We start from the raw sequence: 14617 nt of genomic DNA, 5'->3' as shown, positions 1-14617 counted from the left end.
TTGAGAGTATTTCTTTTTTTTTGTTTTTTTTTATTAAACAGATCATAAACAGAGACACGATTTGATGAATATACACAAATGACAAGTAAAATCACTGCTTTGGCTTGGAGTTGACAGATTGTCAGTCACGATTTCTCTTTCAGAGCCAAACTGAGTAAAGTGCAAAATGTGCATGTCACACACTGTATATAAAAGATGGATGGAGCCTTTGTAATCCCACTCACTGGTTAGTGACGCCTCAAGTCTTGCAACATCACAAAATGTAATTTATATTCTGCAAGAACCATCGACGGTGCAAAATATGGTTGTAGCTTCTGGGTTTGGAATGTGAAGCCAAGGTGGAAGCACCTTTTAAAACTACAATCTCTTCAGTCACCACCAGGGGGCGACAAAAACAACCTTTCATGACTTTGCTAAACACTTTCCGGACTTTTCTGTGGTCCTGATCACTGGTTTGAGGTCATATTCAGAAGAAAATTGAGTCATTTTTTTTTAATTAAGAGAATTCCAAGAGGAACAACTAGGTGATGTAACAATAGCTCTTTTCATCTTTATCTGTATGCCTTAAACTGGTGATTGAGACCATGAACCTTCAAGACTTCCTTTTAAAATCATTCATACGTATTCTCCTGTTTGCCTTCATTTTTCAAACCCAGAAGCTAAAGCCATGTCTTATGTACAATCTATGATTCACAACCAGTATAAGTACAGGTAGAGCCTACAAAGCATACATTCCCACTCCAATAGTGGCCAGCGCAACACACAGTCCCACGGTGAACTGTACGATGGATGACGACGGGAGGACGGCCGCTGGGGATCTGTCTTTGTGCTGGTCCGCAGTTTCTGTTGCAACACTCAGCATTTTCTGCAAGTCATCAAAAACCTACGAGGAAACAAGGGGTTAAAAAAAAGGGATTAGCGTGTTGGCAGCATTTTGGCTCTACATGCATTAGCTTCAGTTCCTCTTTCAGCTGAGTTCACTGAGAACTGTGGAGCAATTCTTGGTGTCATTTTTGGTCAGGGCTTGCACAGAAAAATTCGTCCTGAGGTCTCTCACCTGTATGTTCAGCTCAAAGGCCTGCACGGCCTCCTCCAGCACCGCGGCCTTCTCCTTCTCCGTCAGCTCGATGCTGTTCATCCGGCTCCTGTACAGCTGCTTGAAACGGTTGGGGCTGCTCACACCGGGGAAGTGGAAGAAGGAAAGCCCCTCTTTGCTGCTCAGACCGAGAGATTTCTGGGTAATCTTTCCCAGCACTTGTCCCCCTGAGAGATCACCGAGGTAGCGAGTGTAGGCGTGGGCCACTAGAAGCTCTGGGTTCTCTCTGCCGATCTGAGAATGTAAGAAGGGGGAAGTGTTGCGCTGGTTCTTGTGCACTCTGAGTTATGAATCATGAATCACGTCAAAACGCGGTGCTCACCTGTCGCAGTCTCTGGCTGTATCTCTGTGTGGCTGCAGGGACGATCACTCTCTTCCTCCACTCTGATCCAAAGAAATGCTCCAGGTCTCTTTCCAGTGATTCCACACGGGAAAGCTCCTGAGGGAAGTAAATTGGTGCAACGGCTGGATCGGAAGCATTCCTGTCCATCTCATCTTCCAGAGCCCTGTAGATCTCGTAGAGGGAGCACAGCAGGACCTAAAAGACGCATAAAGATAGACATCCACTTATAAGAAAAAAAAAGAAAAGGAACAGAAAGTGGTTTGTGTATCCAGCCACTGTGCACACTTCACCTTATACTGAACCAGAGTGATCTCTCCCTTTTGGTAACTCAGCATCAGCTGTGTGTTTTCAGCCCTCACGTGGTTGTCCTTAGTGGCTGCTTTAATCTGCTCTGATAAATCGCTGAGGCCAGAAGGGAAACACAGAAAGGGAGCAATCATTCAACATGTCCTAAAATGTCTTTAAGTGCAAAAGCTGCGAATTTCCAGTAAAGTGATCTCCCATACCTGCCGACTTCTCCTGTCTCATTCTTTCTCGCACTCTTCATCGTGTCCATCTGTTCAAATGGTTTCATTGGTTTAGTATAGGTACACAAAATGTAAGAGTATACATATATAATGCATTTCACTCACATTCAGTAAAGTGTAGTTGAGTCTTCGATCCTTAGAGCTGGCGGCTGTCAGTGTGTCCGGTCAGTTCCTCTGAACGGTTGCTCCTCAGTGCATGGCCTCTCAGCTCCCTCCCTCCTCTTATATACAGCTGTGAAGCTCCAGCTGCTGAGTCAAATGAGAAGTGTGATTGCTGAGTCATGCTTCACATGACAGGGGAGATGTGGACACAGCAGCAATATCAGAAAACATGACGAGGCATTAAAGCTTATTTTCTTGAATCATGTTTGAGCTGGCTTTGGCTACATGTGGCTACAGAGTCCTTATGGAGAAACAAAGTAGCATGTAATGTATTCTCAAAACCTGTAGCTATTATCTGTCAATTGTTAGCATTTTTTTTGTAGTTGTTTTTTGTTTTTTTCCATTTAAAAAAACATCTATTAACAGGGGACAGAACAATAGTGATGGGATTTCCGGCTCTTTTTAGAGATCCGGCTCTTTAGGTTCGGCTCACTAAAAAGAGCCGGCTCTTTCGGCTCCGAACCGGCTCTTCAGGTTGTTTTGTTGCTTTAATTAATTTATTATTAACAATAATATAAAATTATGCACAAAAGGAATTACTAACGTAAAAACAAGTGGTTTTATTTATATATGTTTATATATAAATATATGCGGTGGCCCCTAGAGACAAAACACGTACAAACTCCAAAACACATTTCTAGCATGAACTGAACTTCCAAAGCAGAGCTACTAGATCACTTAAATTACACAATTGAAAGCATGTGTGTATTGTTTGTGTATTTATACACAGGCACTCGTATATATATTCAAATAATTTAAAAAAAAGTTCATTTACCTGTTATTACCACACACCAAATCCGGTCGTTGGTACTTGCTGGCTTGTGTAGCCACAAGATAACAAAGGCTCAACACTGCGCCCAGCATCCTAGAGCACTTCTGTTGTCTTTTGTACGTGTTTTGAGTTTTTATGTGCTTCTGAGTTTTTAAATGCTTCTGAGTTTTTACGTGCTTCGGAGTTTGTACGTGTTTTTACGTGTTTTGGAGTTTTTACGTGTTTTGGAGTTTGTACGTGTTTTTACGTGTTTTGGAGTTTGTACATGCTTCAGAGTTCGTACGTGATTTGAAGTTTGTATGTGCTTTGTCTCTAGGGGCCACCGTAAATATACTTTTATTTATTCACTCCACATAAAATGTAATAAATAAATCATATAATACAAAAATCAACTATTCACATTTCAAGTTTTAACTATTTAAATTTTCAGCTTTTTCCTTTCACAAATTTAAAGTGAAAAGAACACAAAACACTGCAAACCACAACACAATTAAATATAAATTATAATATGAAAACTAAAAGAACATGCATATTCTCTGTCATATGGACCTGCATGAATAAACTTTCTCAATCCTTTATCATCTGCAACCGAAAATAGTTGTGGATGATTACTATACCTTTCTAATGTTGTTGTCCCTGCCTCTCTTTCTCTCTCTCTGGCTCTGTTCCTGTGCTACTGAGTGTAACTACCGCCCCTCCCCCCTCTGCCCAGCGTAAAGCACAAGGCTCGCGTGCAGAGTGAAGCGGAAAAAAAGTGCGAGAGAGAGGCTGAGAGAAAGAAAAAAAAAAAAAACCCCACGTGACGGCTCGCGATAAGGAGCCGGCTCGCGTCGTTCACGTCAAAGAGCCGGCTCTAAGAGCCATTTCGTTCGCGAACGACCCATCACTACAGAACAAGAGGTTTTGAACTTAATGTCACAAGAAGCTACACCAAGAAGCCCCAAAAAGACGAGGAGCTTATTGGCTCCAAGTTTGCCTCGCAATATAAGGGCCCCCCGAAAAAATCTGCTGGCTGTATAACTTCTAATAGTTTAGAAGTACATTTTTGTAATTTGTTCATGTAAAAAGTGTGTAGTAACTCTTGTATAGCTACAACACTGAAAGGCACAATCAAGCTTTATACACTACTGTGCAAAACCACTTTACTTCCAAGGAGACAGACTTTCTTAGTATTATTTCAGTAGTTCTCCAGGCTTTCTGCAGGTCTTTAAAAGCTGTTCTTCTTTACACATTGTCTGCTTTTTCACTTATTTTCAGTCCAGTCCTGTTACCTGACTGTATTCAGAGGATTTTCTTTTTTTTAAAGTAAGCAACTTAACACTGATACCTTAAAGATTTGAGCATCTAGCTCAAACTGTGAACCATTTTTGCATCTGCATAACACAGACAGCTTTGAAATTGTATCTGTAGACACTTTGTTACAAGCAAAAAATGAGTGGCAATATATCTTATGACGTGAGAAATATAAATTTTAAATCTTTGCTTCGATGTTTCATCAATATATACAGATGAGGTTGTATTTAAACAGGAAACTAAGCTCTGTGGATATTTGGTAGCTCTAAAACATTAAAATTCAAGGCTGAAAGCAAAGACAACAAGACAACAAGCAAACTTTCGCACATATGAGTATCTTCTTATCCATGACGTCCGCTACCCAATCAAAAGCTAGCAGAACTGCATCGCTCTATATGACCACTCAATGACAATGAACAAAATTTGGCAAAACGTTGCCTAGAAATAATTAAAAATACATTTTAAAGTAAATTAAGTTATTTCAGAAAGATAAATTAGTTTTAATAATTTAAAGGGAGAACTTTCCATTTGGATGTATTACACACAGACATATAAAGTAGTGAACTGCTGACTAAAAGCTGTTTTAGCCGAGAACAAAACATCTGTACCATTTTTTTAGGGAACTTTACCGGAAGTGATGTCAGAACAAAGCAGTCCCTGCCAATTGAAAATTTACCGCCAATAACTGCGCAGAAGAAAAAAAGAAAAAACGAAGAGGAAACAATAACTACTTCACTTTCGTGACGCCAAAGACTCTCTTCACGCGAGGAGTTGTGTCTTTTAAAAAAAAAAAAATCCTGGATGGCTACGATGGCTTCCGACGACGAAGCTGCTCCTGAACTGCTTGAAAGCGAGGACGGAGGAGAGTCTGGCGCAGAAAGTTTCCTCACGGAGGACGAACTAGCTTACGACGAGGGGCTCGATCCAGCGGAAGAGTAAGTATACTGTATTTACAAGCTAATGCAGCTTTAGTACGGGCAGAGTTTGATGGTGTTTAGAGCAAGACTGCAGGTATAAAAACCTGCAGACCGTAAGCCAGCCATATAAAATATTTAAAAATATATTTTTTAAAGTACGTTAATATATTCAGAGAGAGCTGTGATTGCATGATAATGCACAGGACAGATTTTTGCACTTGGAGAAAACTCATGAATACATAAATGAGGAGTAGAAATGGCATAATATGTAAGTATGGTATGACACGTGACGTGTGGCAGGAATAAATAATAAAATGAAGTTTTTAAGTGGTTATAACACAGTTGATGGCAGTAGATCAACATATGCTTAATTGTGTAGGTGTATTTTAGGGGTTTGGGTCAGTGAAATGAACTGATGAAATGAGTGCTATGTTCTTTACTTGCACCTTTGGACTTTATCTGGTCACACTGTGTGTGTGTGTCTGTGGGTGGGTGGGACGGTGGGGGTTAGGGTTTTAGCCATAGTCTTCATAGTACACATTCTTGTGGGGGATGGGGCCTTCCAGGCACAGGATATAAGCAAACCTACACTACAGGTTTAAGTCTGGATGGGTTGGAGGAACAGCATCAGGCAATTTCAACCATTCTTTATAGTTTATACTGCGAAACATTTGAACCACAAAAACACTGGCCTGAGATAAATGACCATAATACTTATTCTGTTTCTTTCAGTTATGATGATCAACAGGATGGGCACACAGAGCCTTGCACCTCTGGTGAAGAAGATGCCAACCACTCTGCTTATTGTGAAGAAGACGGTTCTTCACTCAGTGTAACGAGAGGCCGTAAAAGAAAAAGATCTCCACATTCAACAGCCAAATCCTGGAAAACAGAGAACGATCCAGACATTTGTCCGCCGCCTAACAGGTTCGTCCCAGCCCGACCACCCGGACATCAATTGAATTCAAACAACAAACACATGCCGCTGGACCTCTTCAAGCTGTTTCTCAGCAATGAAGCCATTTCAACTCTTTGTGAGAACACAAACAAACAAGCAGCCAAAAACATTGGAAAAGGCAAAAAGTATTCATGGACTGACCTCGACGTCCCAGAGTTCCTAAATTATGTCGGACTCACTTTCTTCTTTTCACTGGTGAAACTGGATAACATCTGTGACTACTGGAAAAAGAACACGATATTCAGTGTGCTGTTTCCGGCTGACGTCATGTCACAGGACAGGTATCGGGTGATATCTTGGAACATCCACATGAGTGATCCCGAGGAAGATGTTGAGAATGACAGGCAGAAGGGAACGCCGCAATACGACCATCTGTTTCGATTGAACCCCCTAATGGACACCATCAAACACGCCTGCAATACGTTTTACCACCCTAGGCAGAAGCTTCTGATTGATGAGAGGACAATAGTGAGGAAGAACCACGCTGGAATGATTCAGAAAGGGACAGCAAAACCAAACAAGTTGGGTTTCAAACTCTTTGTTCTGTCTGACAGCAGCAACGGTTACATCTTGGACTTTGCTGTGTACACTGGAAAGTCACGGTTTGAGTCAGGCACTGGGCTTGCATACGACTCTGTTATGACCCTGATAAAGTCTGCACACCTGGGCAGTGGTTATAACCTGTTTCTGGACAGTTTCTACACCAGTCCAAAACTCTTTAGAGACCTGCTGAGCCTCAATGTTGGAGCGTGTGGAACATACAGAGACAACAGGAGAGGCTGCCCAACCACACATTCAAATGCTCTGACAAAAAAGGATCCCAAAGGCACCCTGAGGTGGATCCGCGAACCTCCTGTGGTTTATGTGAAGTGGAAGGACTTCTGTGAGGTCAGCATCTGCTCTACAGTCCACCAGGCGTTCTCTGGACACACCGTGGAGAGGAGAGTGAAAAGTGAGGATGGCAAGTCGACCGTCGGATTCATTCCATGCCCGACACCTGTCATGGAATATAACAAGTACATGGGAGGTGCTGATATGTTAGAACAGTTGACACAATCCTACTCTGTACACCACAAAACATCACGCTGGTACCGTTTACTGTTCTTACACTTCCTGGAGATTGCAGCCACCAACAGCTTCCTGCTTCACAAGGAGCTCTGCAGAGAGAAACACGAGGAACCCATGACTCACAGGGCCTTCCTGGAGGAGCTGACTGCCCAGCTGTGTGGCGTAACAGTCGCCGTCCCCCCTACCAAAGGCCCGAGTGGCCACCTCCCCGTGCCGATCTCCAACCAACCCGATGCAAGCAAGAGGGCCTCGTACGGACGAAGGACCTGCGTGCAGTGCAGGCTGATAAAGAAGGAATATCAGTCTACCCCCTGGAAGTGTAGGGAGTGCGATGTGGCCCTGTGTCTTATTGCAGACAGGAACTGCTTCGAGGCGTGGCACGAATAATGTCGAGATTAAAAAAAAAAAAGCAGGAAGGAAGGACTTATGTGAAATCAGTGTAAACAGTTATTTCTCTGTTTCTTGGATTGCTTTTTTACCCTTAAAAAACAACTCACGTTCTTTAATTTTGTGTTCTGAAATAAAGTTTTCTCACTTTCAGTAGATGCTTGGTTGTTGGTCTTTATGCACGGCAGCACACATAGTTTCCCAAAATGTTTATATACAGTAATATTGATTAAACCAGCCACAGAGGTAATATTGATTACACATAGCTGAAATTTTTTAAGTATTTCTATATTAACTTGTTTTTAAATATACAATCATATCAATTATCTAAAAACTATACATGTTATTTTGAAATTTTAAAATATATAAATCAACAGATAAGCAGTGCTTAAATTTATAAGACCACCCAATGTAAGGCTTATGCCACAGCTGCCCTAAATTACCAGGTTTTTTTCAATACGTCTTGTTGGCTATAAAATGCCAGTGCTGCTCAGTCACGTGGACATTGTTACGGCCAATGTGTGACCCACCTGCCACTGGGACACAACTTCAACCTCAGAGCAGTAAATTTAGGTCAGAGTAATGAGTAATATCACAAACTAACCTGTTCTTGCTACCGGTTTTAATACAATGTTTATATAGATAAATATATGTATATAAAAATGTAACTGTACATACTTGTTAGCGTTTTCAAACTGAATTTGTTATCACTTAAGCCTGCAGTACGTTCGCTGTCCACCAGGGGGCCCTGGCCCACACTGCTGGAAAAGCAGTTACAGATAAAGCTACCCAGCAGTGTGTAGCTGTATAATTAAAGTGCTTTATTCATTAAAGAATAATAATGATGCAATAATTTAGCGTATATTATTCCAAATAGGGGGCACACTGCATCATGAGTACTTTTGCTGTATGGAAGTGTATTATGATGCTAAAATGTTTGTACTTTTACTTACTCCAGATTATGACTTATAGCTAATTGTCTAAGCACGTTTTATTATTTATTTTTTTAGATAAAGTTATATCAGACACATTTTGTTATTCCAAACTGTATTTATGTAACTGTTGAGTAATTCCCCATTATAAGAACGAGTCTTTCCTTCCTTTCTCGCCTGCTCCGGTCGTAAACACGCCCCCTGATGCACGCTCCCCTCCATTGGTGTTTGTCATCCGGGGGCGAACTGGGCTGTGCCAGTGGATTTGTGGAGGACTGCTGCTCTCTCTCGCACAGAGAAATCTGTGTAAGATGCAGGACAGTAAACATGTAGCAGCCGTGACCGGATCGACACGCGGTGAACTCCAGATGCTGCGCGTGAAGGATCGAGCCATTTGAAAGGTGAGGTGTGAGGTCTCCGTGTTTGACGACGTTAGCTGTTCTCACATCTGGTTGAGCGGGCGAAGGCAGTGGCTGCATCCTCGACGGAGTGATATAACATCGGCTGGAGAGTTCACGGAGAGCCCGGGATCCCCTGCGGACCCTACACCTGTGTCTCTTAGCACGGTTCTACTCGCTTCAGCCCTACTAATTATCGCCTTGGGTTCCCTTTAGGTTTTATACCGAATACGTTTATGTGGCTTCATGTGGAGCTCCTGCATGGAGCCCGTTCTCCCAAATACCTACGCAGGCTGGGCTCGGACACAGTTAACTTGACCAAACTTGTTCGATATTTTTACATGACAAATACGTTTTATCATAAAATCCAGACTTGTTCTGTTTATAACAATCCAGGTAGTATTGAAAATTGTTCATTTATTGAAATAGGTTGGTTTTGTGTGGGCAGGTGGCACATAGGGAGGACGCAAGAGGAAGATGATAAATCAAAATGTTCGATGATAAAAAATACAGTGTAGAAAACTGGTTTGGATAAAATTTGTACGATTTTTAGGTTCAGATGTAGTGCCGTGCCCTTATACATATGGATTACATCAAGTGGGACTGCACTGCACAAGAACCTGTAAACAGCTTTGTATTGGAACTGATGATACACCACAGTTGGCTAAAGAAAACTGGAAAAGTGTTGCCTGCACTGATGGGTCTCAGTTTATGCTTCAGCATTCAGAAGGCGCGGTGAGAATTGGAAATAAACAACATGATCCCTCCTGCCTAGTGCTAACGGTTTTGTGGTGTGATGGATATTGTCTTTGGGCCCCTTAGTAGCTGCTGAGCATTACTTAAATGTCATATCCTACCTGACTGATGTTGCTGTCCGTGTCCATTCCTTTATGACCCATCTTCTGACGGCTGCTTCCAGCAGGATAACGCAGGATAACAAATCATGTCGCAAATAATCTCAAAAGGGTTTAAAAGTCGAATGTTTCATTGTTATTACCTATATATTCATCGTGTTAATATATATATATTTTTTTACTTCCATCATTGCCTCATATTCATCAGGTTATGGATCCGAGCCTTCCTTCTGTCATCCTTTTCATCCTGATTGGCTATGTTTTAAGCTCTTTTGATAACCGCCACCACAATGTCACCCGCCGGTACGACTACTGCGTGCTTGGAGCCGGCCCCGCAGGACTGCAGATGGGATATTTCCTCTCCAAGGCCAGGAGAAACTATGTCATCTTGGAGAGGAACTCGGGACCCGGCAGCTTCTTCAACAAGTAAGGAACTTTGGGCGAGCTTTCAACATAACACACGCGTTATCCTCCCGTATAAACTCTGAGGGACGTCTTCTCTGCTTTGTTTTGTGCATGGCAAGGTATCCCAGGCACAGGAAGCTCATCAGCATCAATAAGATCTACACCGGAAGGGGGAACCGAGAGTTCAACCTGCGCCACGACTGGAACTCGCTGCTGAGCGATAAACCTGACCTCCTCTTCAAGAGGGTCAGCGATGACTTTTACCCGCCCGCTGACGCCTTCCCTCAGTACCTGTCCTTGTTTGTGGGGGAGCTAGGGTTGAGGGTACAGTATGGTGTTGATGTTGGGAGGATCAGGGCAGTGCAGTCTGCAACGGGAAGACACTACATCCTGACTGACCAACATGCGTCAGACTACACGTGCAGGTATTTTGTCTCTTGATGATCCTCGGAGGAGAAATTTGCATTGGTTTGGATTGTTCTGTTGCACTCTTGTCCTCTCTCCATCAGCGTCCTCCTGGTAGCCACGGGCCTGTGGGTTCCTCACACGGTGGACTTTGTCGGTGCAGACCTGGTTGAGGGCTATGAGTCCATCTCCACTAACCCCGACGACTACAAGGACCAGGCCGTGCTCATTCTGGGAAAGGGAAACTCTGCTTTTGAAACAGCCCAGAGCATCTTAGGAAGAGCGAGTCGGGTGCACATGCTCAGTTCCAGCCCTGTTCGCCTTGCGTGGCAAACGCATTACGTGGGAGATCTCAGGTAAAATAAAGGATGGTTTCAAAACAATCATTACTTATTATGTCCCATTTTATTTCTTAAACCTGCTCCCCTGCTTATCCAGAGCTGTGAATAATGAGCTGATAGATACGTATCAGCTGAAGTCCCTCGATGGGCTGGCGGAGGCCCGTCTGGAGAAGATCGTTATCGCTCAACAAAAGGAGGAAGGCAAGAGGAGACTGGGTGGAAAGAAGAAAGAGAAAAGGAAACAGCTGTATCTCACGTTAAATAAGTACATGCACAGTAGGAACAGTTTTGATGCGACACAGGAAGAACTGCCGGGGCATCACATCGACAACTTCCCCATGCGAAAACCCTATGATCGAGTCATCCGATGCCTCGGATTCCGGTTCAACTTCAGCATATTTGACAGGTGAAGGCTGATGTTACGTGCTCTTCTTATTCTATCTAAGCACAATATGTAAGATAAGCCTGCTCATATCGTATTAAAAAATTCTCCTCAGCTCCGCCTGCCCACCGAACAGTGAAAATGCCAAAGGGAGGTTGCCTGAGTTGACGCCCTGGTACGAAGGGAAGAACACCCCGGGTTTGTTCGTGCTGGGAACTGCATCTCACTCCAGAGACTATCGCTCATCTGCTGGCGGCTTTGTGCATGGATTCCGTTACACAGGTGACAGACTGCTGTTGTTTTGTGACATTTTGAAATTCCCGTCACCGTTTGTTAAAGGCACCGTGGCATCAGATGATCTATTGCAAATGTAGTTGGTACGACAGAAAAGTGAATTTTGTGCCAGTTCGACCTGTGATCAGGATGATTTTAACATGAACTGTGTTTTGTCTAACACAGCACGAGCTGTACATCGTTTACTTGAACACCGTTACCACAGGAACGCGTGGCCATCAACACAACTGTTGGCAACACATTTGCAGTCGTGGATTCTGAAGCGGGTCGACGAGGCCTCGGGGCCATACCAGATGTTTGAGGTGCTTGGAGATGTCATACTTCTTCGAGGGTAAGTATTTATTGCATGCTTGCTTGTTCCAGCTGTTCTCTTTTTTCCACTCTTGCTCATTCATGCTTATTAGGTTACATGTCCTGATAGTCTCAGAATTCATACTGACTTTTGGGGGGAGCAGCTAACTTTTTGGGGCATCCCTTGTAGTCAAAGGCCACTTTTACAAGTAATAAGTATGCAGTCTAAAACATGGGTATCCATGATCTGATTCTACCTTCCAAAAATTGCAGCACTGTTCCAGTTTTCTGTTGGCAAATTCTGGTAAGCTTGTGTAATCTTTTCCTCAGTTTCCTGTTCAGGAGTGGCAACGTTTTTCTTCTGCTGCTGTAGCCCATTTGCTTCAAGTTTTTACATGCTGTGCATTAAGAGATGCTCATCTACATATCTTGGTTGTTACAAGTGGTTATTTGAGTTACTGTTGTCATCCTATCGGCTTAAAGCAGCATCAACAAGGCATTTTTAGCCAGAGAACAGCTGCTCACTGGACATTTTCTTTAAACCCTAGAGATGGTAATGTGGGGAAAATCCTAGTAGATCAATACTTTCTCAAACACTCAGTCTCAAACACTCTGACACCAGCAACAATGCGATGTTCAAAGTCACTTAAATCACATTTCTTCCACATTCTGTTGCTCAGTTTGAATTGTGGGAGCTCAAAGTGATCATGTCTACATGCCTAAGTTGCATTGTCAAACAAATGTGCTTGTATTGTTGAGAAAATGTTTTTATCCTTGATTATAATCTGCTGTTTAGCCTGTTTTACACTGCTGGAGCTGCAGCTACTAGAACAGAATACCTGTTTAATCAAATACATTCATTTCACTCTGATCTTCGAACAAACTAAATTGATGTCCAGTTCCTTCAATATTAGGCAGTTATTGTCCTTCTTTGCCAGAAGAGTAAAGTCTCCAAACTATGACACCGCCTTACATCATCACAAGAAACAAAGCTGCAGTTGTTGATATTCATTATATATTTTATTCTCCTTTCTACTTGACTCTAAGGTCTCACTGTGAATACTTGGAAGAGTTTCCACTCCAGGCCCTGCCTCAGCTCTCCTCTCTTTCTGGCCACGATGTCTCCATGCATGGACTAATAGTTGTAGTCATGCAATATGGGAAGAAGAAAATAGACTATCTGGGGCGCAGCAGGGCAGAAACAGAGTGGACTAATGCTTGGAAATCCAACTTTCTTCACCCTGTTTTATACTACTATAAAACACTACCTTCTGGTGAGTAGGAATGGTGTCACCATCAAAAAAAGATTCGCTGTATACTTGACAGGGAAAAAATAAAATGTGATCTTTTTTTCCCCCCAGTGGAAGAAATGAAGCTACGTCCCAACGGCTGGCCTTTACCGCGCCCCCAAGCCATTCATCACATAGTGGAGGACTTCCTCACAGAATGGGACGCTCCAATATCTCACATCCAGCCACTGCGACGCTTCCTGGAGCACTGTCTCCAGACTGACCTCAGGGCCTTCTATGCAGGTAATGCACACATTAACAGCTTATCTGGAAAAAAAGAATGGTATGTTCCTACTTTTTCAGTTTTTAAATTTTCCAGAGAAACACGTCTAAGAGAAGAAGTACACCTGTGAATAAAGCATGCTTTCAGTTTATGTTTAGGTAGCTCCTCTGCACTGTGTTGGCAATGGTATTGAAGAAGATAATAGTGAAGGTAATAATAGTAAAAATCACTTTCAGAAAGACATCTACTGTAATTTAATGTATTCCCTGTGTAATCCATTGTTCTAAATTTAAATGGAATTAAGAAATGATCAGACAAATAACATGACTTCTTTCAGCAGCTGGCGGATTGACTCATTCCCTTCTGTCCTCCGGTTTTTCAGAATCCTGCTTCCACTTATCCCTCACCCACCGCATGCCACCACTGTTTTGCCAGCAGGGATACCTGAAGCAGCAGGGGATCCCTCGCAACAGCCAGCTGCGACAGCGCATTCATGACGCAGGACTGACGCACACCGAGCAAGACGTAGGCACATCCGATGCTGACTCGACATTTCCAAATTACCTGGCACCAGCTGGAGCATCCGTATCTTCAGGACTGAAACTTGACTTATGATTGTTTTACCTAAGCGTGCAGCATGCACCTGTAAGATTTTTCAGAATTGCTACCTCCAGCACTTGCAGTCATTACCTCCACGAGGCCAAATCTTTTTTGGACAGAATGCCATCCTACAGATCTGTGTTTCACAACCTGTTTACCGGCTTGAAACAAAGCAGTTTTTCTTAGAGAGTTCTGCTGCTTGATTGTTTCAACCAAAGACTAATTCTCCCTTCTTTATGTTATTAGTATTCAAAGTATTAAATAAAACAAAGAACTACAATTATCCTTTATTATATCACGTTGATATATTTCCTATTCTCTAAGCTGACTGCTGATGCTTTAGATATATCATGTGACCATCATTGGGAGTCAAGACCTGCAGATTGGAAACCACTGCTCATCACTTTAGGGAGAGGTACGCTGTCCCATAAAAGCTCCCAAGTAATTATTTTCACAAGTGTTTGTATACAGGATGTTGTGTGTTATTTTCATATCATGCAGATCTATATATCATGTAAAGCTCTACAGGTGGAGGGTGGGTATCACAAATATTTATGCATAAAAATTATGGTAAATGATTAAACAAACATCAAAAAGGAAACTCTAGTTATTTTTTTTTATTTTTTTTATTTAAATTATTGGCTTTTGGGTAACATTAGTGCATTTCTCAGTACGCATGC

The 14617-nt window shown here is 42.5% G+C and overlaps 3 protein-coding genes across 4 annotated transcripts; 2 read left to right on the top strand and 1 right to left on the bottom strand.

Annotated features, from left to right (window-relative positions):
• Positions 1–23: 23 nt before the first annotated feature.
• hmox1a (heme oxygenase 1a) lies at positions 24–4957 on the bottom strand. The gene is made up of 7 exons (XM_085403215.1): positions 4823–4957; positions 2072–2212; positions 1946–1995; positions 1730–1841; positions 1419–1634; positions 1058–1330; positions 24–883 (listed from the first exon to the last, which is right to left on the bottom strand). The coding sequence occupies exons 3-7, from the start codon at positions 1993–1995 to the stop codon at positions 719–721; spliced, it is 816 nt and encodes a 271-aa protein (XP_085259341.1). The 5' UTR covers positions 2072–2212; positions 4823–4957; the 3' UTR covers positions 24–718.
• LOC146671051 (piggyBac transposable element-derived protein 4) lies at positions 4851–7679 on the top strand. The gene is made up of 2 exons (XM_085403214.1): positions 4851–5128; positions 5843–7679. The coding sequence occupies exons 1-2, from the start codon at positions 4995–4997 to the stop codon at positions 7521–7523; spliced, it is 1815 nt and encodes a 604-aa protein (XP_085259340.1). The 5' UTR covers positions 4851–4994; the 3' UTR covers positions 7524–7679.
• A 1017-nt stretch (positions 7680–8696) lies between these two features.
• On the top strand, positions 8697–14549 carry foxred2 (FAD-dependent oxidoreductase domain containing 2). Of its 2 annotated transcripts, XR_014911400.1 has the most exons (11): positions 8697–8856; positions 9916–10133; positions 10232–10537; positions 10622–10873; positions 10956–11264; positions 11356–11522; positions 11700–11865; positions 12873–13099; positions 13187–13357; positions 13485–13547; positions 13720–13834. XR_014911400.1 is itself a non-coding variant. In XM_085403210.1 (10 exons), exons 2-10 carry the CDS (start codon positions 9919–9921, stop codon positions 13950–13952), a joined length of 2046 nt encoding a protein of 681 aa, XP_085259336.1. In that variant the 5' UTR covers positions 8697–8856; positions 9916–9918; the 3' UTR covers positions 13953–14549. The 2 variants fall into 2 exon arrangements, 1 of the variants encoding a protein (XP_085259336.1); XM_085403210.1 differs by lacking the exon at positions 13485–13547 and having other exon boundaries at positions 13720–14549.
• Positions 14550–14617: the final 68 nt, after the last annotated feature.

The sequence above is a fragment of the Rhamphochromis longiceps genome, linkage group LG4 (assembly GCF_057381845.1).
Source record: "Rhamphochromis longiceps isolate RC_006_pf linkage group LG4, R_longiceps_female_GT1.1, whole genome shotgun sequence".
In the NCBI taxonomy this organism is placed as follows: Eukaryota; Metazoa; Chordata; class Actinopteri; order Cichliformes; family Cichlidae; genus Rhamphochromis; species Rhamphochromis longiceps.
The sequence above is the reverse complement of the archived record's forward strand: the minus strand, read 5'-3'. Positions and strand labels throughout refer to the sequence as shown.

Coding starts and splice junctions, on each gene's coding strand:
- hmox1a (XM_085403215.1), bottom strand. CDS start 1,995: ATGGACACGATGAAGAGTGCGAGAAAGAATGAGACAGGAGAAGTCGGC. Junction 1,842..1,945: donor GAGACAGGAGAAGTCGGCAG/GTATGGGAGATC, acceptor TTCTGGCCTCAG/CGATTTATCAGAGCAGATTA. Junction 1,331..1,418: donor ACAGCCAGAGACTGCGACAG/GTGAGCACCGCG, acceptor TTACATTCTCAG/ATCGGCAGAGAGAACCCAGA.
- LOC146671051 (XM_085403214.1), top strand. CDS start 4,995: ATGGCTACGATGGCTTCCGACGACGAAGCTGCTCCTGAACTGCTTGAA. Junction 5,129..5,842: donor GGGCTCGATCCAGCGGAAGA/GTAAGTATACTG, acceptor TGTTTCTTTCAG/TTATGATGATCAACAGGATG.
- foxred2 (XM_085403210.1), top strand. CDS start 9,919: ATGGATCCGAGCCTTCCTTCTGTCATCCTTTTCATCCTGATTGGCTAT. Junction 10,134..10,231: donor CCCGGCAGCTTCTTCAACAA/GTAAGGAACTTT, acceptor GTGCATGGCAAG/GTATCCCAGGCACAGGAAGC. Junction 10,874..10,955: donor CATTACGTGGGAGATCTCAG/GTAAAATAAAGG, acceptor CTGCTTATCCAG/AGCTGTGAATAATGAGCTGA.